General features: G+C 29.5%; 1 protein-coding gene across 1 annotated transcript; it reads left to right on the forward strand.

Moving 5' to 3' along the window:
• The first annotated feature begins 479 nt into the window (after positions 1 to 479).
• LOC107441276 (very long chain fatty acid elongase AAEL008004) lies at positions 480 to 25,729 on the forward strand. The gene is made up of 7 exons (XM_016054475.3): positions 480 to 694; positions 18,696 to 18,886; positions 19,875 to 19,955; positions 20,747 to 20,803; positions 22,106 to 22,211; positions 23,185 to 23,321; positions 24,543 to 25,729. The coding sequence occupies exons 1-7, from the start codon at positions 640 to 642 to the stop codon at positions 24,948 to 24,950; spliced, it is 1,035 nt and encodes a 344-aa protein (XP_015909961.1). The 5' UTR covers positions 480 to 639; the 3' UTR covers positions 24,951 to 25,729.
• The last annotated feature ends 860 nt before the right edge of the window (positions 25,730 to 26,589 follow it).

Here is a 26,589-nt window from a genome sequence, read left to right on the forward strand (position 1 = left end):
AAATGTATAAATAAATGTATTAAAATAAATTGGGTTTTTTTCCTTAAACAATAATTGTTTAAACAATTATTGTTAAAGTGTCGGAAAAAAATATTAATTAATATTATAATTTATACTCATTTTATAACATGCAATATTAATAGTTTTCAACCCTTAAATGTCGTGACTGACTCGAACACAGACAAATTGCTGTGATCATGAGGATTTAAAAGAATCGCATTCGAAATTCGACGCGATATGTTACTCTCGCGAATAAAACTCTACTTATGTTAAATCTTAGACAATTGAAATACATGTGTCAATTTTATGAAGATGGACGTCAGAAATCTAAAATTATCCCCCTTTGATCCGTATCTCATTCATTCTGAAACATAATCGCAGGTAACAAAAGACACTGGCAAAGAAAATAAACCACTGGCGATTGGCAACCCGCGTGAATTCAGGGGCGCTACGATCGTCTTGACGTCAGCTACGCAAGAGTGCCCCGTATTTAAACGAAAATGATAGAAGCCAGTTCTCGTGGCACTTGCACATCGGATATTTATTAAGTCGGCAGGGGTGGTGTTTTGCCTACCCTAGCAAACTCCATTTTTAGATAGAATTTTAATTAGTTTTTCCGATATTTATTTTTCAGTCACTATGGCTTTATTGTGGTCAGTTGTTGATTGGTATAATGATTTCATGGCCTCTGGCGGTAAGTAAATTTCAATTTTATTTTTAAATGTTTTAAAGTTTTAAGTTTGGCACGTTTAATAATAAACTTTTGATAGTTCTGTTTTCTGGTAAGAAATTAATATGCAGGGTATCCGCACACCTGGAAAGTCGCAGTTTTCAGTTTTGAACAAAATTTGTCATGATTTGAACGATTTTTTTTTTTTTTTAAATCGTGGGAATTCGTGGATTTAAGTCTCTGAAAAATCTCATTTAAAAATGGAATTTGCCCCCTCAATTTCAGTGTTCCAAATATCTGAATTTGTAACAAAATCCCCATTCCGTCAAATTTTATTAAAATATGAAATGTTCTTATGGTGTTCTTAAAAATTATGGCGTTCTTTCAAAACGAAAGAACATTTCTAGTGCAAATTATATTTTAAACTTCTGTGATTTCGGAATTTATGTATTTTTTATTTTTTTTATTTTATCAATTTAAAATTCCAGCTGACGCAAGCTAGTCATTGGCTAATTTTTTTTTCCAAATGAGAACACAAATCATGAGCCTTTCTTTCTTTTCTGATGAACAAGAAAAATATGTTTAGAGTCAAGTGCATCTTTTAATAACATATATAAATGTATAATTATGAAATAAAATTTAAGGGTCTTGATGATGTGCTTTTTATAATAAAATATTATGAATTTTAATTAATATAATAAACTACAGCTGAAAACTTTTTAAAAAAATTAAAGAAATTACTCTAATCGTTTTCACCACATTCGTTTTTCGCCACAAATGCATGCTCTTAAACCTGATTATATTTATTCATACAGAGCATAAAAAATTCATATTTGAAAACTGTTTTTAAAGTTCAGCATTTTACTAGTGATTATTACCTTTTATTTGACTGTTAGTCTTCTAAAAAAGGAGGTTTTTTTATTTTGAAATTAAAATGTTCACAGCTTTCGTGTAACTGTCACATGTACGACTTTCTCCTAATACATTAAAACTGATTTTTTTTTTCTAATTTTCTTGAGATAATTAAATTAAAAATCCAATTGAGTGGAACGCTTTCATTGAAAGCTCTTTAAAGTCCCCAGTTTCTCTCATTGCTCAAGTTTTCATTCAATAAAAGCAATGTTTAGCAGATTAAGACACAGCTCGGTAATTTCTGATTAAGTAACGGTTTCTTTTTTTCCCAGTGGATTTGTTGTGCTTCAGTTCGTTACCTGTGAACTCGTATCACTCTCATTTTTGCTTCTAATCGTGAAATTCAGAATTTCCTTACTTTCGTTTGTGATTTTTATGTCATCAAACTGAAATAGTGATTAATCACTTTCTGTAACATTCTAACTATTCCATACTGTATAAGTACTCTTGAACTAATTGAAGTGTATATTTTTTAGTTAACCAATGGCTATTTGATTTGAAATTTAAAATTAATCAAACCAAAAATTTTCGTCTAGTTTAATGAAATTGTAGCCACCTTCCTGGTTTTAGTTTCAAGTTGTAGCTGTTTCACTTATTGAAATAGTTGCAAGAGAATTTTTTATAAAAACAAGTCCTTCTGCTAAAAAATTATAAATGTGGAATAATGAATCGGTTATTGGGTTTAGCTAAACTTAAGTCTGCTAAAAAATCTCCGTGCACCACTTAAACTCCTATGCATTCCTCTATAAATTTCCTTTCCGGTTTTAATGATTTGTTTATTTCTTCACTTTATAGATATAAATCCTTCTAACAAGATACTGTTTAATCATTTTTGAAAAACATTTATCAAGGAATGTCTGTTTAGATGACTGGAATTATTCTACTGATTTACTTTATGTGAAATTGGTGTCTTGTTCAGTGACTTTAATTCAATGCTGGCATTAAATTTTCGAAAAATTCCTAATCATTCCAAGTATTCCCATATGTTTATTCTAAAAATATACTTTAAAAACTTAGTACAAACCTCCAGTTTTATACTTTGGCAATGTTTGACGTTAATACGAACGCATAATCCCATCTGCAAAATCAAGAAACCAATCATATGAGTAAAATTAACTCTTATATTTCTGATATTCTGAATCGGAAATTCAAGTAATGTTTAATAAGTATGAGAAGTCTAATATCGTTATTACGGACAACTAATTAATGTGGAATACACGGGAGTAAAGAAAACAAGGCGGATTTCCTGTTTCTTCCTTACGTTATGGATGAAGAGTTTCCACAGTAAGAAGCGACCTACTCGGTAAACCTCCTTGGATCATTTTGATCGAATATATTCCGGGACGATGGCCTGCTTTTTTAGCAGCGGTACCTACGGGCATTAGGCGGCGACCGGGATTCCTCTCGGTGACGTGAATTTGAGCTCAATATTAGTATTTTTTTGCTGTATTTCTCCTACGTTTCTGCATCTTCCTGCTTCCTGCATTGACAGTGGGGTGTTGAAGTGTTGGAATGTACCGTCAAGAAGTGATCGGAAATGTAAACAAATATAAACTTTTGACACTTGCATCTCGTTTTTGTTTCATCCTGATATTTGCTTGAGAAGGAGGGCAAAATATTTAGTCTCCCACATTTTGTCTGTTAAAATAAATGTATTTATTCTGAAGTTTCTTAAAATTATCTTCGGTTTGTGGACGTTAAGGCTACAGTGGACCTTTATATTGCCAAAAATTGATAAAAATTTCGTTTTTTTTTGTACATATTTAGACACTTGTTTCATTGCTTTTTCAACTGAATTTTTTTTTTTTAAATTTCGTCTTTTTTTGAGAAGTTATAGGGTAGTTTCGTTTTCACATTATGAAGCCACGCCCCTTTTCTTACACAAAAAGCTGTTTTTCTCAAAATTGAAATTTTGTTATGTTTCACGTATTCAAAATGTTCCAGTCGACTTTGCTTTCATCCTATTGAGATGAAATTTTTTTCTAGTTATTTATATGTATATTAGATTAAGTTTATGCATTTGTTTCTGTTTTATAACAAGTAATAAAAGAGTTATCGGGTTTCATGTACCTAACGACCTTTATTTTGAAGCAAAAATCTACATAAAATTTGTTTTTTGGTCATAAATTTAAAATAAATTTAGGAAAAGTCCTATATAATGCATAAAGCTTTTAACATTTATCTCTAAAAAAAGAATATTAAAAAAAAAAAAATTTTAATTTAAGCCGCTGGGAGCATTTTAAAATTGATGAAATTTTTTTTAAAAAATTTTAAATTTCTCAAAAATGGTCCAAATATTTTTTACAAAAATTTTTGCAAGGGCATATCTTGATAGAATACATAAGTTATAAAAAAAGTTTTAGTGTAGCATAAAAATTAAAAAAAAAATTTTTGAACGTCCACTGTAGCCTTAAGAATAAAGCTGTGGTAATAAGTAATGTAAAATTTTTATACCATTCTAAAGTTGAAGTAAACAAACGTTAACCTACATCTACGCAGGATTTAAATTTCGTTCCACGCATTGAATTTTATCATAAAGGTTAATTTTAATTCGCGTAACAGCACGTTTTATCACCCTTTACTTTATTGTTCCAAGGTTGTAAAATTTATGCGAGGAATGTAGAAGCTAAACTATTTGAGTTCTGAAATGTTAATAATTTAACAATTTAAAATGTAAACGGCGTAAGCTTTTGAATTTTAACATTTAACTTTTTCTTACTTTCAACTGTCTCAAATGTACTTATTCCAGATACACAAGTTAGAGGATAAAAAAAAAATTTAGTTGCTGAACTTGTAATGAGAAAAATAATATCCAAAAATTTCTAATGTGATGAATTTTTGTTTCATGGTTAAATTTTTTTAAATACATTCTCAATAACAAAAATTGTGTTTTTTCTCTTAACTACCGCGAATGTTAGGTTCAAATGCTAAATTTCAGTAATTGACAGTAAAATAAATTTTATAAATTTTTCAAAATGAATGTTCATTTCGTAACAATACTTTTAATTCATTTCATCAACACTTAACAGACTATTACTTTCAGCATCCAGGTTTCTTAAAACTAAATTTCTTAAAAAGTATTACACGAAGATCTATTAAATCAACACTATTCCTAATAAAATTCTAGCTAACGAAAAATTCTATAGAATAAAATATAAAAAACTACATGACCATAAAACTAAATTGACGTGGCGTAGTAAATATGCTAGAGTTCTAAAAATTAGTATATAAATGAGTGAGGTTCATTAAGTGCGTTCTTGACTAGTATGGAAATCGATATACATTTTAAAAAATAAGATTTAAAATTTTTCAAGTCTGAAGCACTGTTACTTATCCCAATATTACTTCATCTAGCTTTTACTTAAAGATTGTCCGACGGAATCTTATAAATTTTATCGGCTCTATTAGCTATGTGAATTTAACGAGTAAAACCCTAGCTATATGAATATTTCGGTAAGAGAGCATATCATTTAAATGAAATTTTAGCGTAATAAATATAAACTTTTAAAGATTATAAAAATCATAGTAGGTTAAGTTTTAGGTTGATTGCAAGTAAAGTATGGAAGCAGTCTAACACTACGCAATATTAACACTGTTACAAACTAATGAAATGCAAGCTTTCTCTAAACAGTAACTTTACTTGTAAGTATGGAATTTCGGAGATGTAATATTCTTACTTTTCAATAAATTCATGCTTCTGACGATTATTGATAATCATTCATCTTAAAGTATTTGAATGATTATCAACACTTAAAATTGTTGGCATCTTTTCTGTCCTTCACTCCATTTGAATGAGCACATTAGATTTTTTGTTATTGTTACCACTATTGGTTGCATATTCTCCTTTTTTAATTAACTGAAATATCAAAATTTTATAACAAAATATTGACACAAGCGAAAGTAAGAAACATTAAAAATTTTCAAAGCCATGTGAAAACAAAACATTGTAAAGGGCTTTTAAATTTTGTAATATTACCGCCCCTGTTTTATTTTTAAAATTTTAAAAAAATACTTCATCTTGAAACAGTATTTTTCTTAAATGATATCAATACTAAAAGCAAGGTTTGGTTAATATTAGAACTGACCTATTTTAGAAAACATTTTAAGAGAACTTATGCGCGAATAGTGTTTAAGCGCTGCTATTAAAGTAAATGTAGCGATATGGCTCGTAAACCAACGTTTCAAAACAACTGAAAATTGTTTTTACTTTCAAATCAAACATCATTAAAATAAAATATTGAACGTAATTGCTGTTTTATAATCCTTAAACCCGAGACTCTGAGAAATTAATTGCGATAAATTGCCTCTTCAATTACAAAGAAATTTCGTACTTCCTACTTTATCGCACAAATTCATTGCGGAGTAATTTATTATTTCCCCGTGGCTGGAGCTCCTTCTTGAAACCTGTATTACCTAATCTAATGGGAAAATTTCACTGACCACAGAAAGTTGAGGCCGTTTTATGGGGTTTTCTTTCGCAATCTTGGTTAAGTGAAAGCATCTTTGAAATTCAATAAACTCGATCAGCTCTACCTGCAATTGACTAGAAGCTATATGAACGTGAATCTTTTTTTCTTTGCATTTTGTAAAACAAGCTTCAATTATGGGTATAAATGAGTTTTTGTTTACTACTAAAATATTGGGTAGGATAGTTATAATCACGAAAACAATGAAATTCGCATAGGAAGTCTGGAAAATTGTATCTCTTGGCTAAACGAGAAGCGTTAAGTTTTCAGAACGATTTTAATTGGTATTGAGATTAAGTAGGTAAAAAAATCAGTCTTCGGACGATGTGTGTGACTTCAAACTAGACATGAAGATACTGATTTAAAAATTAATCACTGTATATTTAGATGCCTCGTATACTAATTCGTTTTTTTTTTTTTTCCCTGATGCTCTTAGAGATTTTAACTCTTGACACACCACCGTCATTCTCAAAAACACCAATGGTATCTCTCTAGTGGAACTTAACTTTCATTTTACATTTAATTTGTATAGCTCATATTAGATGAGAACTTCATAGAGTATCTTTCAAAATACAGGTCGCTACTCTACAGGAATCTATCTCATCCTTGAAATAACTCTAAATATTTATATATTTTGGAGTAAGTTTCATCTAAATCTTACTTTATTAACCTAGATTTCTGCCTTCGCGAAACAAGGCAAGCTGTTAGTTTAGCATGTTTCATAAACATTCTAGTTTAGAAACATTTTATTATGAAATTTTAAAGAAATCTAACATGTCGACGCAATAAAATTCCTCACATCGAGGGAATTAACTAATTTGGCTTAAAAGCAATGAAATTGTGCCATTTTACTTCCAATAAAGCAAAGTGTGTGTGAATTGCCTTAAATTTCTGCGAATGTGGGGCTCAATATTTACTTAAAAATTTTATAGATTAAAGATTTAATTAGTAAACTTGAATCTAACCCATAAATTTGATAGTAAATTTTTTGAAAAATAATGATAGTAAATCTTTTTAAAAATTTCTTTGAGCAATTAGTGTTTAGCTGAATATTTTTAGACCATGGTAGGGTTAGTTTACGTAGATTCCTCAACCAATGGTGATTTCATAGCGTTTTGGTATATTCGTAACGTTGATTAATTACGCAATATCAGCCATTAAATTCGAACTCGTTACTATACTCTGCAAATCATCCAGACAATAGCTAATATTTGAAAGTATTTTTAGTATTGATCAGCTAGTTTTCTAATGGACAGCTACAAATTAGTTTCATTTTATAAAATTTCAATTCTCTAATTTAGTTTTCAAATAAGATTTACTTATTACCTTTCGACAACATACCGTTAAATGTTCGAAGCTTCTGCTTTGTATAAATATGGCAAAATTATTTTATTAATTTATAGCAACTTATTTTTGAAATTTAACTAACGGCATTTAATAACATTAACCGTAACGGGGTCAGGAGAAGCAAGGTCTTTGACCTTCATAATCTGACGTTCCTCGCAGATTGACCTTGCCCTGAAAGATGAATGCGTGTTCGCTTTAAGAATTGGGTTAAATTTTACCTGTCTGGTAATCATCGTGTTATATGCAGGGAATTTATAAGAAAACGGCTGCATCTCTTGGTGAAAAAATGACAAGCTAATTTAATTAAAGTTACGTATTTTTAACCTTAAACCTGAAGGTTTGTTTAAAAATTATTAACGGAATATACTTCAAGACATTATATCCCCTGAATATTTAAAGTTCATGGAACAGTTGTGAATAACTAAATGTAAAGATAAATCTTTCTTAAATGTGTAGAAGTAATTGTGCTTAATTTCGTAATTTGCAGAAAACTCTTTAAGAAAAGCAATATTTAATTTGTGTACTGTATCTGTAGTTTTCTTAAGCTTATTTTTATGCTTCATAGCTAGAAGCTTAAAAAATAAATTTTAAAAGAATGTAACATTTAAATCTTAACATTTAATTTTCACTCTTAAAAATGATAAGTTTTTAAATGTTCGTCAAATTCTTGAAATTGAGGTCCTGATCTACGACAAATAAAACTCTTAATTTTTCTAAAGGTCTTGCACAAAGGAATTGTGCACAGATTTTTAATGCTTGGTATTTCCTTGAAAAATACTTCCATGATCATTACAATTGGTTTTAAGATATCTGTATTTAAAAATCTGAATGTCGCGGAATTCAAAGCGTTAACTAAAATACTTTAAGAAATGACAGCGGCTTTAGCATATTGAGACATATTCTTTCACCATAATATTTTAAAATGATAAACTGTCTCCCTATCTTTAAAATAATAGTGCAAGTGAAAGCTATCTGAGTTTCTAAATTTTTAAAATTTGATAATAACTTTGGCTTCATGAACTTAATATTAGAATTTTATTGATTTAAGTTATACAATATTTGTAGTTTCCATAATTTTTCAAATTTTGGAATTTAGTAAATATCCGGTTATTGAGTAAATATTGTTTAACAAACACAATGCTCATATCAATCTTGTTTCTTTTACACGTTAATATGGAATGTTGTGAAATAATTGAAAATTACTGAATCCTTAATCAGCCAAAATGGGTCTGTTCGCCAGAAATTAAAATATTTGAAATTTCCTAATGTTTAAGGTATTTCCTAATGTAACATTTGAAACCATAATTTTTTTTTTACTTTTTCATTTAAGAATTTGTATTTGAAATTGTAAAATAATCATCGTGGTAAGTTCTGCAACTGAGTCATACGCTCGCTAGAAATAAGACTAATATTTAAACGCAGCAATCCGAATCAATGTTTCCCTATCTAACATCTCCGATCTAGTGAACATGAAGTTTAAGTAAATGTCTATCATTCTCATGCAATCTAGGATCGATTCAAACTTTAAAGCAAAATGAATTTTTCAACCAAAATATTTTAGAAATTTTCAGTTCATATGATATACGTGTAGTAATTTTTTTCAAGGTCTTGACTCTAAAATTGTTATCGGAGCGAAAATTCCTTCAGAAACGTTGATACAAAATTCAATAACATTTTATTAAGATTGAAACAAATTCAATTAAATGCAGTGTACGTAATATTCGTTAATAAAGTTCTTTGGAAAGCATGTATAAAAAAAAATTTGTTTTTCTGGTCTAACTCGTAATAAATTTAACGGAAGTCTGTTAAATGCTATTTCTTAAATGCCCAAATCTTTTTAAAGCCGAAATCTTGTTTTAAAGTTGAACACTATGCGACTAAATTGAATTAATTTCAGAAAGATGAAATTAATTTGATAGGAAGCTGTATTCATTGTAAAAGAGTAACTCTAAAGTCATTACAAATTTGAACTTAAAAGTAAATAAAATACTTACTTATCACTGTTTTATCGGCAAAAGTATATAGTTTTACATAAACATCTAATCAAAGTATTAAAATGTGCTGGTTGTCATACACAATTGATAAAGAAATTTGGAAATTTAAGATTAAAATCCTGAGCATATTAGAGAAACTTCAGCGAATAAAGAAATTTAACATTTTTTGTTGACGCTATTAAAATTTTAAAGTAAAACTAAATTTTTTTAAATTTGCTTCGAAATTTTACGATATTTTAAAAGCACTTAGTGTTAAAAGTATAAGATTATTTGTCTACTATATTTCCACTGAATTGTTTCTTTAAATTGATTTGAGTTTGGTCGAAACTTTCCTTCTGTTGAAAAAAAATTGACGCATCCAGTCACTGTTTAAATGACATTCGTGAACTTGTGATTTTTTCCCCTAACCATTTTTATGAAAACTGTAAATATTTTAGATCGCCCATAACGTCAGTGAGGCAATATTCAAATTCGTTAATGTTTATAATCATGAAACTTGCTCCGTGTAACCTTGACGCTGGGGAATTCGGTATTTTGAAGGTTCTTCAAAAATTTTGCAACAGCGTATTACCACCGCAAAACATTCTTAATTCATTTTTAGATACGAAGCTTAAGGAAGTTTAAGTTGTAATTAGCAATTTCTCGAATCATTGAGTTTGACTTTATCCCACCCCAAGGGGGAAATCGTGAATTGATACTTCTGTTGAATGCATTTGAATGAGTTCGGACTAGATAATAGCATTTTTAGCCTCCGCTATGAATGAATATAGGAATTTAAAAGAATTTAGACAAACGTAAATTTTCTTTGGTATTCGTGATCTTTAGTTCCATATTGTTTAGGGAAACTATTCATAACTAGTGCAATTAAAAGTTCTTAACTACTTAAAAATAGTGGAATATTAGAGAAATTATTAGGCTTTAAAATTTTTACTGCGAAATGGATGAGATTTCAGTCTGATTTGTTAAAAAATTCTTCAATTTTGTTTCTTAATGAAATTACTTTCCAATAATTCACTCTGTAGCATATTTTGTTTAAAATATAAAGCTGTTATATTGCTTATTTTTTCAGTTTGAATAATGTACTACCATAGGTTTAAGGTTTAAGTGTCTTATTTCCAGTATAATTCTAAACACCTGAAAGCGATAGCCTCAATATATTGCCCTGTTTGTCTCGGTTAAAGTACTCTTGAAACATGAGATTTTCAAATGGTACCGATGAAACTGCTAATGTTAACTTTAGTTTGGTATTCATTAAGGGGAATCCCTTTGCTTGTATAACTAGAACTACGTGATGAAATATTAAAGTTTGACTTATTGATTGAAGATGCGTAATGCATAATTGTAAGCTTATAAGAAAATATTTTGATTTAAATGAACGGTTTTCAAAAGAATTAAACGTGTAGTGTAAATTGCTTTATTTTTACTTGATCTTTATTCAAACTAAAATAGTATTTCAAATCTTAAACTACTGCGTGTTAAAACTTCATCTGAAATGTATGCAGCAATTATTTTTGACCTCTGCTTTCTCATACGTTACACAGATTTTGAAATTTATCTTTTTATTTCATATGAATCATTTAATGTTCCCTTTTTTACAAAATTTTTTCCTCTAACATTTTACTTAAAAGAAAATACGAACTGTCGGAAACTGAGTTCACACTTGGTCTTCACTCGTTGATACAAAACATAGAGGTTACATTCTGTTTGCGAGGAAAACTATTTTTTCGCTGTTCATATTGCTATTGGGTAAATAGGTCAACCCACTAAGTAAACAAGGAAGTTACCTAGTGGTGCGTCAAACCCCCCTTCCCTCCTATCATTTTGATACTTCAGCTTCCGATACACGTTCGATTAACGCACTGAGGACACGCGTGAGGAATGTTTATTGCGGGGGGGAAAGTTGATTAAATTTTAAGTCTTCACTTTCATCAGCTGTTCGAATCTTAAAACTAGTTTGGCGCGTGTGATTGAGATTCATACTGTCACTTGCACATCACTTGAGTTTAATTGCAAGTTGACTGGTCTAAGAAGTTTATTTTTTTAAAAATGTTGATATACTGTTTAGTGTCTAAATCCTAAAACCTAATAGGCTTGATAGTAAAACTGAATTTATGAATTCTGCATCATACATGAAATTTACTCCGATTTAAAATACTAGATGTTAATGAACTTTCGAAATAAACTTTTGTCTTTAAATTTAGCAAGTTATTGGAATTGAATGTATCTTTAAGTTCAGTCACTTAAACCCAGGCGTAATTTTTCATACATTCGCAAAGAGTTTATATACTTTCTAGGGATGTATTTCACAAACTACATTAAACTTTTCAAGCAATGAATTTAAATTTTCTTTGCGATATTTGTAAGCTGAAAATTTTCTTTTGAAATTTAAGATAGTTAATTGGCTTTAGATTAAGTACTTTCACGGATTTTTCATTGGTTAAATGTTTTCCTTTTTTTCAAGGCTAATATTAATCCCGTAATTCTACCATGAATGATTGTTAAAATCTTTTACAATCGTGCAATCTAATTTTACGCTGGGTAAGCAATTATCCTTCACTGCTTACATTTAATTTCCTATCAAATTACAAAAATTTTTTACTATTTTTTAAATCTGTAAAATTTTATCGCTTAAAATTTAATATTAAATTGTTAACATTTATGAAATAAAATGACTAGTAAAACTTTAGAGTAAAATTTTTGTTACAATTTTATCAGTCTAGACTCAGTTTTAAAGAGGAAAAGCCATGGGTATAAGGTATTTCGCAAGGTTAGAATCCATAATTTTTCAAGGAATCTATATTTAAAATTGTTTCTGGATTTACTATTAATTTGTTCTAGTCTAGCTACATTAATTATTACCTTTTCTGTAAACATTTGAAGTCTTAATGCATGCTATAAACAACAAAAAATTTCACTCAAGTTATTACTTTCAGGGGTCTGTTTAGAAGAAATTTGGGTCCGTTAACGGACCCTTCACAAAATATCTTTTCATAAAAACGGACCCTTCACAAAATATTTTAACTTAAAAACGGACCCTTCACAAATTTGTTTATCTTCATTATTGTTTTGTTAATCGAATAAACCCTTCCCAGGGCAGAAAACAAGGAAGATGGATGTAAACGAATTAAGTTTTGTCTTCGGCAGACGATTCTTCCATTATTCGTCCTAAATGAATATTCTGCGTTCAGCAGTATAGGCTAAATATCAAATGTTGCATCTCTAATTTAGAAGCAGCAATTGCTGTTTATTTTTGAAAATTTAATTTTTTTATTATAATTTTACAGTGCCGAGCATAATCTTGTATCTATTTACAATTTAAAAAGTCCTTGAAAAAGTCTTTTTTTGCAATAACGGACCCTATTTGCACAAATTCATAAAAGCGGACCCTGGTTGAAAGAATGTGAGTAATTTTTTCACAATTTCACGAAAAACGGACCTTTCACAAAATGTCTGGACAGACCCCTGACTTTATAAAACTTTAAAGTCAAGAATATATACTACTCATGAATATATGAAATATAGACTACGACATTAAAAGCGGACTTGTGCAGTGCCCAAACTATTTTATTTTTAGAAATTTTGAAACTTAACTTTATAAAGTTTTAATATTATAGGCTTAATTAATCTAAATTATAGGCTTAACCATATTAAGCCCATGCTTTAATTTTTAAGAATGAAGAACTTTGTGAACAATTGTCAAACATTAACAAGTTCAATTTAAGTTTACTTTTCCAGTATCAAAGTTAACGAGTTGGCTGAAAATGCTTCGTAGCGTTGCGTACTTTGTACTTACAAAAGTTCAAGTTTTGAAATGAAACAAGACTTAATGTGCAAATATGATTTTCTTTATTCAAAATTAAAGGCTTGTATACTTTATTTGGGATAAATTATATAATATTTAGAAAAAGCTTCACTTGTTTAGTTCTAGATAATTTTAATTTGAGTGGACATTGACCTCTATTATTAAAGCGTAATTTTCGATTACACCTTAATGGATAAGTCTCGTCTTTATCAGGTCTTACTAGACTGGCAAATTTCAAAAGCACAGAAAAAATTCATAAAGTTTGGTTAATATTTTTGGTAAATGTTTTTATAAATCTAAACGACTATCAATTTTTTTATTTGAAACAATATGTCAACATTATATAGATGCAATTTCGAAGCGTTGAAAGTTTTATTGAAATTTTATCACTTATTATTTTTAAAATTATTACACATACTTAACTGTTTCATGCGTATGCAATCTTTGGGTCGGCAGATGAAATCATTGCTTACTCTTTCATTGATCAGTTACACCAATTGACGAAATTTAATTTTCCGGAAGTCAAAGTAAAAGGAAATATTCTGACCCAGAAAAGTTTTGGTGATTACTTTTCAAGTGAAACGTGATTAGAAATTTCCGAATTCTTTAGTTTTTATAGAGTGTAGTTGTAAAGTTTTCCTCTAGTGTCTTTAATCTTTATTAAATGTCTAATTTTTTAACCTTCATTCAAGTTGAGATGTCAAAGGCAATCTTTGAATATGTGTTGAACGTGATAAAATGAGAGTAAATTTGCAATAAATTAAAAGGAACTTGAGGTTTTTTTTTTTTTAGTTGCCTAATGAAGCAGAAGAAATTCCCTCTGAACTTAATGTACTCCCAGCCCAGTATAAGCAGTAAATAATCGATTTATTCCTTTTATATCAATATGTACATCCCTAGTTTTACACAAATGTAAGCTATTAATTTTGCAAGAGTGAAATGTGACTAATTTTTCAATTAAAGATTTACTTTCTTAGCTTCATGTTTAAAGTTTCGATTTTTATGCTTTAGGCGTACCTTTTTATTGATATAAGCAATTTTATGTTAAGTTTTATTTATAAATTAAAGAATACTAAAGTAACACTTAAAATATACTTTATAATCTATTAAAAGCAGATGAAAGTTAAATTTCCTATCTCTTATAAGAAACTAACGAGTTCTCTCTGAAATCCGCTCACTGTTAATTACGATATTCATAGAAAATATTTCAAATGGAAAAATCCATAAATTCTTGAAATTCAACAATTTACTTAAAAATTAAACTTGAAATTGAATGAAACTATGGGAAAACATAAAATTTTAAATCTTATTTTAACCTTCTAGAAAGTGCAGAGTTTTCAGAATTTGGTATTGTGTATAGAATATAACTTATATCACTAAACATAATCGAGTAATATACTGCCCAACCTTGTTGTTTTTGAAAGTAGTTTTAAATTATCTTGAAAATGGCAAGCATTAAGCTTTTAAGCAATTTTAACAAGTGTTTAGAATTCCACTTAGCGCTTAAATGCCGGTTAGTTTCTTAAAAATTAATGTTCAATAACTGAAACCAAGGAGACTATTACTGTAGAATCTTCAGATCACTATTGTATCTACATGAAGCGCTCTTCCGCATAGCTAAAGAAGCTGCTTCCAGCATTCAAAACACCCACTTCCTCGTCTGCTCAGCTGTAGCATCACTCTTAACCTCCTTTCACCTTTTTATTTTCAGTGGATTGTTTTAACGAAACAAATTATAGACAGTGAACTGAGTGACTCGGGAAGGTCGGATGTTTTTTCGCTTGACTGACCTTACCATTCATTTTATAAAATGCGTGTAAATACCGTACTTTGTCGTGCTTTAAAGGTGCCGGAATTTCATAAGGTTTATAGTCTGTAACAGTACATTACGATGAGGCGAACGTAAATCTTTTACACAATAAGATTAAGAATGTGAAATAAGATTAGAATGCGATATTGTATTTTGTCTAGTTTTTGCAAGAGTTTTAGTTTTTCCGAAAATTTTAGATACTCATTCATAAAATTGATAAATAATTGAAATAGTTACTAAAAAGTATAAATATTCATCAATATGTGTGAAAGTAAACTATGTACATGCCAAGGTCAATGTAGTTATAGCCTATTAATAGCCATAGCCATTACTTTATATAACGAATATATTAAAAACGTGGTTCGAATATACTTAATCAAATGTGCTATCCTGCTAATAAAATTTTTTCAATACACTGTTCATTTATGACAATACAATCATATTTCATGTTACTACCTTTCTTTGCAATTGCTCTAAGAGAAACCAATTTGATAATTTAAAATTTTATCAAGGAGTGTATTAGTGTTTAGAATACCACTGAAATGTTTTAATCATTAGTAAAATACTAAGCTCATAAACGCGTCAAATTTAACTAGCTTTATTTTGCTTGGTATCTTAAGATCTAAACATGCTCTGCAAAGACCAAGACAATGAACCGGAGTGATATATTAGTTTTTCGCGACACTCATCTCAATCTTATCCTAGTGTTACTAGATTCTTAAATAGCATCTGTATAAAAAATTTTATTGGAAGCCAGTCTAATCACTAAATAATTGAATAACAAGAGTAGGACATACAAACAAGTTGCAATATTAAAGCTATCAAATCATTCCTCCAAAGCTTTGTCGGTAAATCTTGTCGCCATTTAAAAGCCTCGGTAATATATTCGACTAAATCATCGCTAAGAATAATTTGCAATGCAAAGTTTAACATTCTCTAACACTAATCTGGTTACTTAAATGATATTTCACATGAAAAAGTAATAATAATTTAACATATTATTCAGTAGCTTTATGTATTTTAAATTTCACAATAAACCTTATAATCTTGAATTGACAATTGCTTTTTAAAGTATTTCCTAGACTTATTGAAATCTTTACAAATCTATCTCGTGATGAGACTCGTCCTTCCACGATTGAAGAAGATCGGAAGATGGTGAATTGAACATGACCTAAATATAGATTGCGTAACCAGTTTTCTCTACCTTATTTCTGTATCGCCTCTGGATTTAAATTCTCTAGGGGAACGGATGAACAAATTGATTCTATTTTCTCAGTAAAATGTCGGTCACTCTTGGCAACACCTGTGCGATAGAAAATTATTTAATCGCACGCTTTCATTCTGACTAGATAATTCTCTTAATTTTTCTTATCAGTAATTTTAACTGATATTTTCCTCAAGTTTAATGCCTTTCATATCAGCTATAAGAGCACATTTTGGATTTTGTGCCATTGAATACTACATTGAACTCTAGAAATTCTATAAAGAACTCCACACTTATCTGTTAGCCTACAATAATTTTTATAATATGGACCATAATATCTTTGAAGAAGCATAGTGTTATTAACTATCGCTTTATAACAGTGTGCTCCATTACTTTATTTAACTTAGGATTAGTACAGTATAGCAGTTTCCGTCTCTTGTATTATTTCTCTTAATCTAATCCAATTAACTCCATGAGAATTTTATTTAAGACATTTTGATTAACGTGTCGTCTAACTATAAATTTTAAAATTATTTAAAATAACAATTTCTTTATAGGTCAATAAAATGCCTTTAATGTTTATCCTAAAAGCAATAGGAAGGTGCCGTTAGGTTTGCGTAGCGCTTGAAATAGCTATCAGCATGAATGATTTTTGCCCAAGGATGCAAAGCATTAAACATGGTGCAAGCAATAAGATTGCATGAATGAGCTTTTTAAAGAGCACTTTTGTTCCATTTGATTCTTTTCAAGCTAGTTTTGCTTAACGCTTTCTCTCACTCGCGAGTGTTTCTACTGTTAGAAGGCGATAAAACTGCAGAGCGAATTATTTATGACGTAGGAAATTTTTACTTTTGTTCGTCACTGTTTGAATGATTTGTTACACGAAAGCACGAACAAGTTTCTTCAAGTTCATCTTGTTTAAATTTACACCAGATGAGAAATGTATTCAAAAAGGATAGAAATTTACAAAGTTCTAAGACTAACAAAAATATTAATTTATCTAGGATACAAGTTACTATTAAATCTAGTTAATTTTTGTAAGATGTAGTGATCACAGAAATTTCTAACTTATCACGTGTTCAATTTTAATTGATTGCTGGTTCAGCTTTCCTTTAGATAGAAAGTGTACTTTTAACACAAGCAGTTCTAAACCATATAGCAATTAGTATCTAAAATAATTAGCCCAAGTTGTATCCTTACGGACTAAATATATAGAAAATGATTGTGAAAGTTCAAAATTTTCCATAAGATTAGCTACATCTGTTCATGGCTGTTCTCTAAACTTTAATGAGACCATTATAATCTTAGATTCTTCAGTTCCTACCGCCACCAACAAGTCTAAGAATCTTTTCATGCTTTCCAGCTTTTATTTTTGGATATGGAGTCGTTATGAAATAATCAGAAGTCCGTGTTTAAATTTTCGCTTAATAGATAGATCATGTCAATTTACACTGAAGAAAAACGTTTGATATTTAATGCTCTTGATACTTCATAAACTATTCTCCCAGAGCTACAATTCTGTCCCTAATATACTCCTTAAATGCAAATTCCCCTCCAACGTTTATTTGCAGGCTAATGATTACAAAAGCTAAAAATATGCCTCTCGCATTGACAAAGGTAAATTGAAACTAGTCCTCTAATACAAAAGGAACTTTGAAGAACAGTGTTGCTCAAAAGCATTAAATGTCAATTGTTTACGTCGAAATTTTCAGCTTTTATTTGATTATTTATCCTTCACAATCAACTTTTGATCTACCTAAGTCATTAGAAAATGCATGTATACCCTAAACTTCTAAGGCATGCAAAAATTGCTGTATCTGAAATTTATAATACAGAACATTGATGTTTTAGTTATTTTTACCTCTCAGGACTAATCTAAAAGTTATTATTTGTTTGTTTCAAATAGTTTTAAATCTGATATAGTTCCAATTGGACGAAACAAATTTCCCAAAAACTAACATGGGATAAGTGTGTATTGTGCTTCTAATTCTGTCTCGTATACTGTAATTTGAAGATTAAAATGTCATATAAATTTTAATGCATCAAATTTGCACATTATCTTTGCATTTATCTTTTAATTGACTACTTTACTACTCACGTGCAATTGAATTCTTAATGTTATAAAGTTATACCAACCTTTTTATTAACAGACAATATGGTATTTAAAATGAAAACTGCACAGTAGTTTGAAGTTAACCTTAAGTTATTTTATTGAAAATAAATTTTAATTTCAGTTATGAATATTTACATTTAGCTTGTTTACTAAAAATACCAAAGTTTATAAGTATTGATTCATAACAATAAACAACAAAGATTAAGTAACAGATGGATAAGTAAGAAAAATTTTCTTCCTACAAAAGATAGTATGCGCATTAATAAAATTTTCAGTCATCACTATAAAGTTACTGTACTTCTCTTAAAGATAATATATCCTCACGTCTTAAATTTAATTCAATTTAATTCTTTTACTAATGTCCATTTTTATTTCAGACAGCAGAGTTCAAAACTGGCTGTTTATGCAAGGTCCTGCTCCAACTCTTTCAATATGCCTTTCGTATGTTCTATTTGTCAAATACATTGGACCCTTTCTTATGAGGAACAGAGCGCCACTGAATATCAGATGGCTCATGATCTTCTATAACTTTGCCATGGTCGTCATCAGCACTTACATTTTCATGGAGGTTTGTTTTATGAACAATCTGTTGCCTACACATTTTAAATTCAGTAAATCGCTCACTGTTATTTTCAGCTTATTTGGAATCTTAATTCACATGTGCATTGAGAAAAATAAGTTTAAATTATCCTTAACTAGTAATTTAATGCTGTTTACACTGTTGACATTAATTTTTCGTGAAGCTACCTTTTCCGTGAAGCTACCTTTTTGGCCATCGGAACCTTATTAGATGAAGTCTCTTTAATCCATCACTGATTTAAATAAAATAGAGTTATGAAAGTTTAAAGATTACGTAAGAATAATTAAACATGAAACCTGGTTCATTAGTTTTCGACTTATGGAAGCCAGTTAATAATTCCCTAACTGTCAAGCCATAAAAAAAAATTTTATTTGATCAATTAATATTACCTATCGAGGAGGCTAATGGAATTTTCAGAGATAGTATTTATGGGATATTTGTTTCAAATGTTCATTATTTGTAACTCTTTGTTTCCTTATTTCCAAATTTACGATAAAGTTTTAAAAACTAAAACCTGTTTTTTTTTGTGGGGGAGGGGTCCAATAACGTCGAAATCTCATGTGAAAGGCTTAAAACATTGAGACTTCAAAACTTGTTTTAATAATTGTTTTAGCATAATGTGTTATCAAACTTCCTGCACCTAAATCATTATGAAATTGACTATCACACTGAGAATTAAATTTAAACGTTACCATTTTAAGAACTAAAACCTCATGCGTATCTTAATTTTTAAGGAATCTTATAAACTCTGATAAAAATATAAAAAACGAGATTTCAAAATATTCAGAACTTTTTTCATTGTTTATAAATTGAAATTACCTAAAATTGTTGAAGTGAATTTATAATTATTTTAGCTCAATTAAAGGTGTTTAATTTTAAAATCATTAGAAATTTGTGTTCAACCAATTTCCTTGTTTGCTTAATATTTTAATTTACTATGCAATTTCAGTTTAATAAAATTTCGTTTTTTTTTCAGTTGGGATTCTTGGGTTGGTTTTCTAAATACAACTGGAAGTGCCAACCTGTCGATTACTCGGGAAGTCCAGATGCCACAAATGTAAGTAGTATATTATTGGTAAAATTCATTTTCAGCTCTTTAAATGTTTTTTAATCTTACTAATTGTAATTATTAACTCGTAAATGGGGTCTCTGAAATTTTATATATTGATGGACTAAAAAATGCCAAAATATTGCTCTTAACTGCAAGGGTGGGATTTCTAGCTTTTGAATGCAGGCAAGTTTAGCTTTGCTTAGAAAAATATTTAACTTATAAATATTAAGACTTTATTCAACTAATTCTTATAAATATGTTTCATGAAAAGGAGAACATTTCTAAAATTATAAAATTTTAAATTGGGACATGTATTTGCCTTTTAATAAAACATATTCCAGTAATCGTCAGTTCTAAATTTTCCTCTTAGTTTAGTAGATTCAGCGCTGTTATTTGCTGTTGTAGTGTACTTACTGCATAAAAGCTACAATCTACTAAATTCATTAAATCTTTTTTTAAGCAACAAGTCTTAACAATTAGTCTTGTTGAGGAATTATTTCAAATTTTAACTAACATTCAATTTTCATGAAGACTTTTTAAGTGACAAATTTTCTATTCGAAACCAAATTCACAACCATGCAGTTGGATACCAGAAGTTAAATTTATTTTTGGTGTTCGGCCAATGGTCTAAATGGAGACTTAACGCTCAGCGTACCATGGTCAGACCAGCAAATTATATAATTCTTGGTTTATTGTACGCATGGAAAGAAATGTCGTTTCTTTGAAAATTTGATCGCTTTAATTTTTCGTTCAAATCTTAAACTGTTTGTTCTTATCACTTCGATTTTATTTTCTAGATGGCACATCTAGCTTGGTGGTATTATCTTTCAAAGTTCCTGGAATTCACAGATACGGTAAGCTTGATTATTTTTCTAAATAAACATGTTCGCTAAAGTTCATCAGTTTTCTCATAAAACTTAGTAGTTTTTCAAATTAACTGGAAATTTTAAAAAATTATAAGCCAAATTTATATAAACTAATGTTAAGGCTAAACTACGTTAAGAACAGATTTCAATAAATCCATCAAAGCACTTTTCTATGGAAATTTAAGTTTATAATTTAAAGTTAGTAATTTATAGTGACTATGTATTTAGAACAAAGTAAAGCACTTCTATGATAAGAAAATTCTGTTGATAGTTTTGATTTAAGATTGAATCCACAATGAAGGTGTACTCTATCGCAAAGTGAAATGTACACCTTCCAAAAGTCGAATGTACACCTTTACACATTACATTCAAAATATCAATTTATTCAACAAAAAAAAATTTCTTATTAACATGTTTTTATGTATTCTATTGTCAGTAAAATACATTTAGCTTTAAGTAATATGCTTGATAACATTTAATAAGGCTTTATTTCTGTGCCGTGTTTTACGACGGTCCATTTGTCTATTTCTGATAATAACGAATGTTAGTGTTACTTAAAGCAATTCTTATTTTACTCTTTTAGTCTAATAATAGTAGGATTTTAAAAAGTAAATTCTCCGTTCGGAAGTAAAATTCTCTCTTTACAGTAAAACTTTTCTCGAACAAGATTTTTGAACTTTTGACTTTTTCATGATTTGTGCGGTGTCTTGTACTATGACTATCTGATAAATTATGACTTTTGCACAAAATTTACAAGGATTTGTTTTGAACATTTTGGCTGCCCGTAGAAGTTTTCTCTATTTTTAAGTTTTTTAATTTAAAAGGTTTAATTTATCTTTACATAAATTAAGAAAAGTCCTAATAAAGATAGGGTATGCTTTATGTTATATATCATTATATTAAGTTTTGAAACTTGTCATAATATCTGTTTACTCGTTTGTAGGCTGCGATTACCTATAAGTTCATTAATTATGTGTGCGTGAATAGTTTACGCAGAATCAGACAAATTTGAAAATTATAGTTATTTGGTAGAACAAGATTGAAAGTTGTACATTATATGTGAGGCATATTATGAAACTCTGTACTAATTAATTTCTTGCAAAAATGAAGTAACTCTAAAATTAGAAATTAAGATTTTTAAGTTTAGAAAGAAATGGAATGAAAGATTAAATTCCTGGAATTCTTGAAATTTCATAGAATAAGATTTTCTTTCGTAATAGACCTTGACGTATAACTGAATCGGAATAGTTTTAAAATATATGGTGTTTAACTCATCTTTATTCGTTGTAGATATTTTTTGTTCTGAGAAAAAAGTTCAGCCATATATCAACTCTTCATGTTATACACCATGGGATTATGCCAATGAGTGTATGGTGGGGCGTCAAATTTACTCCAGGTAAGTCGCATCAAACTTATTGCACTAATTTGATTTCTAAAGTAATCTATGCATTAAAAAAACTAAATTTTTTAACTTTATTAGAAAAAATTCACGCCTGTGCTAATAATCACTAAATTTACTTCCTATAATTTCTTTTGAATTCATGAAGACTTTTATTTTTAATTTCCCCTTAATAACTATACTCAAAGACGACTCTGTGGTGTTATGGGTAAATTTTACTCAAATTTTTTTTAAATAATCTCAGGCAAATATGGTATCGATTCGAACTTGACTATTACACCGTTGCGGCTATCTAGCTAAATTTAACAATCAACCCGGAAGACCAGAGTTAATGGCGCAGATCCTTATGCAATCCTACAGATTTGGTATTTGACTTAAATTTTAAAAAAAAAATACAAAACAATTTAAGTTTGAAATTATGGAAAATAAGAGTTTACTTCGTTTTAATTAGAAATAAAGCGGCAAATCCACAATTTTCTGTGCTCATGAACAATCTTAACCAGCTAAGGACTTAATTTTAGAAATTCCTTAGCTGGTGCGTAATTAAAACAAAACCTTGGCGTGTATTTATGCACGTAAAACGTAGGGCAGATGATCGTATTATAAGTTTTACGAAAATTTACAACCAAGATTTCCTTAACAATTATAATTCATTTTTTAACCAAAGCGATTCCTACGTTATAACTGGATAGTTTGTTTCGGGCCATGAGCCTCACTCCCAGCATTGCAATATAAAATACTTAGCGCTTCTACTGGTAATGTAGAAGAAACTTGCAACCAAATATTCTTGTATTTTATTGGTATTTTGAGATTTAATAGTAAAAATGAATTTATTTTACACAGCGTGCCATATGCACTATAATAAAAATTTGTTCTGACGTGTATACACGTCAAGCGCCTTTAACTTGTTAAAAAAAAGTTGTCAGTGATGGTTGTCGGTTGCTCATAAATATTATAAATATTTTTTCAGGTGGCCACAGCACTTTCTTTGCCTTTGTAAACTGTTTGGTACACATAGTGATGTATTTCTATTATGCTCTTGCTGCTATTGGACCCAGTATGAACAAATATTTATGGTGGAAGAAATATATGACTGCATTCCAGATGGTAAGAATTCTTCTTTTCGTTGAAATTTTACAATTGGATTATCTAAAAGCTGAATATTTGCTCTTATGCAGGGAAAAATAATCTGATTTAACGAATCTGTAACACTACGTAAACATGCACAAAATCGAAAAAGTATATACCGTAATAATTAAAAATTGAAAAATTTCCTTTTTATTGCTCTATATTTGATTAAAAGTTTTTAGAAGTTGGTTTAATCAAAGTTAACTGCACTAAAAACATCCGATCCATAAGGATCAGAAATGTTGCTATTGCTTGCTGATGGCTTTTCCCTAGTCTAGCAATATTCCCGATAAATTGCCTATAACTTCACTGTTATTAACTGTAAAAGATAACACGTGGTTTTCAATAACTTTCGAAATATTACTTCAGTGACGTTGTCCTCACTTTGCCATTCACGTTTATTATATTTACTTACGGGCACTAAAATCTGGTTAATTTTTAAAGAACAAAAATAATTCAGTGAAACTAGTTTTTGATAAGAGCTTAAAGTACGAAACCACCTATTTAAATAATTGAAAAGAGAAAGACAGTCATTTAAACTGCAAAGGTGCGCAGTTCTTTTACTACAAAAATCTGTTCTCACACCTCATCCGAAAAATTATGTAAGGATTTTTAGGACTGAGGCTAAAATTTGCTTCTTTCATCCACTGCCCGAATTTCAGAATTTTAGAACAAACTGTTCTGAAGTTAGATCTTGTTCCTTTTATAAATGATAAAAACAGGATACCCCACTGACTATTCGTACAACAATCAGTTGGCTCAGAAAATATACTTAGTATTAGTTGACTTGTTTGATGGAAAAAAGTTTAATATTTATTTATTTAATTATATTTCTCAATTTTATTTAAATTTTAATCTTAAAATTTCAAAATTTAGTAAGCGACAACCAAATCTTTTGCAATACCTTGTGATATAAGTTATCGGTCGAAGCATGTAGCATAAAAATGTAAAATTTTCCTCTTACAATTTAACAGTCTGTTGAACTATATCACTATACAAAAATAACTAGGTGAGCCTATTCTACCATAAAAATTTACTGCATTATTGTATGATATTAAATATAAGAACCATTGATATATCAAATGAACCTTTTGAATAAGTTTTGCAGTCACATTAATTGAAAATCTGCTCTAAAGTGCAAGCTCTTGACATTTCCTATATTTCCTTGTTTCTTTCAGTTAAGTTATAAATTTTTTCCAGGTTCAATTCATTGCCATCTTTGTGCACTCCTTCCAACTGCTGTTCAGAGAGTGCAACTATCCTAGAGGTTTCATGTGGTGGATTGGATTCCATGCTGTCCTCTTCTGGTTCCTTTTCGCAGACTTCTACAAGAACACCTACCTCAAGATCAAACGAGCTAGAAAAGCGTCCCTAAATGGCTCTGCTTACACCAATGGTAAATCAAAATCAAATGGAATAGCCAACGGACATGCAAATGGTAACGGAGTTTCTAAACACAATGGTACGAATGGAGTGATCAAAAATGGATCATCCGTACAAAATGGCCACCACGTGCCTTCTGAACCTTACACAAATGGCGTCACATCAAATGGACATTCAAATGGTGTTGTGCACAGGACGACAACAGCATCAACTGAAAATGATTAGCCCTTTAGAGTGAACAAAAAAAAAAACTTTTGATCGCCATGGATAAATTTTAAGTCTGAATCCTCGCCAAAAGACTTAGCACGAGATTGCTCAGTTACAGTGCCTTAATGTCATTGTGTTAACTTTTACACTTGAACATAATTATTTAATCTTCATTTGTGTATGTGAATATCCCCCCGACTTGATAATATCCTGCGCTGTTTCTGAACAAAGCAATAATCGTGGAATTGGCGACTTTTGCCAAGTGCAAACCCATATTTATTTTGAAAGGGTTCATGCAATGAAGTTGCTTGAAGCAACACAAAGCACAAAATTCCAGTCAAGTGCAAGTATCTAGTTTTATGTAATTTATTGAATATTTAAATTTTAAAATTCCATTGTAACAAAACTACGATTTTGTTGCACCTAGAGAAACGCCCGCAAGAACGTAAATTTGTAGATGTCCACATCGGTCTTTAGAGGCAGATTTGAACAACGCGGAACAAGTTTTGCGCTGCTACATTGCTATGCAGTTTAGTTGTAAAATTTTAATAACAATAGTTTTTAACCTTTTACTACTTGTGTTCCAAAGATTTTAGGAGAATTCCATTTTTAATGTAGAAGTGTCGCAATACTTCTGTTCTCTGGTGTCAAATTGTAATGTTTTGGGGGACCATAAACATTTATACAACTTGTACAGTATTTTGAACTCCAGAGTTTTAATTTGATGCCTTTAAAATTTACAGTTTGTATTTGCCTTATTGTGTGAAAAAATAAATGTTTATACTTTGTACTTTCAATGTGTGGCTTATTAAGAGTAATGTATAAGTTCACAATATTCAATGTACGACTTTGAACACATCATTACAAATTATTTGCGCAAATCAATTGACAATTCCTCTGACTGGAATGCATTCGACTAGCACAATAACAGCCTATTTTTATCTTAAAGGCATAATGTCTCGTTCTCTACTTTTCTAGAAATTATCATAACCTGAAAGAGTTACGCGTTAACCTGAAGGTATGAGTTTATAAAATCAAGAAATTATTAGTCTGCTCGTGTAGTCCTTAATTTTAAAAGTTACTGTATTTATGCATCAAAAGCACGTTCAATTTACGGGTATTAAAAAAAATAATAAGCTATCAGTAAAATCCAAAATTTTATTTTGAAATGTTACATAAATTTGAACTCCTTTTTTTATACTAGGTTTTAAATTCCTAAACAAAATTCTTAGGCCAGCTTTTAATTTATTCTTTTAATAGTGACATTAAATTAGTTCAAAAATAGGTTAAGTTGAGTTAAGGTCACATGCGTCCCTTAATGTCCAGTAGAATCAAAACTCTATTTAAACAGTACAGTAGAATTTTTATTCTGCAATTTTTATTAATGTCTATCTCATGTTAAATAAGTTTAGGAAATTTTAAAGTCCAAAACATAAATACAAATATTTATACTAAAATGTACGCCTGGGCTAAAGTGAATTGAAATTGTCTGTATTGAAATTCTTGTTAAAAATTAGAAAATTGCATCCTAATTTAAAGAATATACTCGCACCTTACTCTCCGTTTTAACTTTCCATATTTATATTCGATATAATAACTCGCGGCTGCATCTGAATAAGTTCAAGATATTGAAGCAATATAAAGTTTTAAAACCGTT

This window comes from Parasteatoda tepidariorum, chromosome 1 (assembly GCF_982258835.1).
Source record: "Parasteatoda tepidariorum strain Cologne lab strain chromosome 1, Ptep-v5.0, whole genome shotgun sequence".
Classification (NCBI taxonomy): Eukaryota; Metazoa; Arthropoda; class Arachnida; order Araneae; family Theridiidae; genus Parasteatoda; species Parasteatoda tepidariorum.

Excerpts from the sequence above, each read along its gene's own strand:
- LOC107441276 (XM_016054475.3), top strand. The coding sequence starts at position 640 with ATGGCTTTATTGTGGTCAGTTGTTGATTGGTATAATGATTTCATGGCC. Across the intron at positions 20,804-22,105 it reads TCCTGGAATTCACAGATACG|ATATTTTTTGTTCTGAGAAA; the intron begins GTAAGCTTGATT and ends TATTCGTTGTAG. Across the intron at positions 22,212-23,184 it reads GGGCGTCAAATTTACTCCAG|GTGGCCACAGCACTTTCTTT; the intron begins GTAAGTCGCATC and ends ATATTTTTTCAG.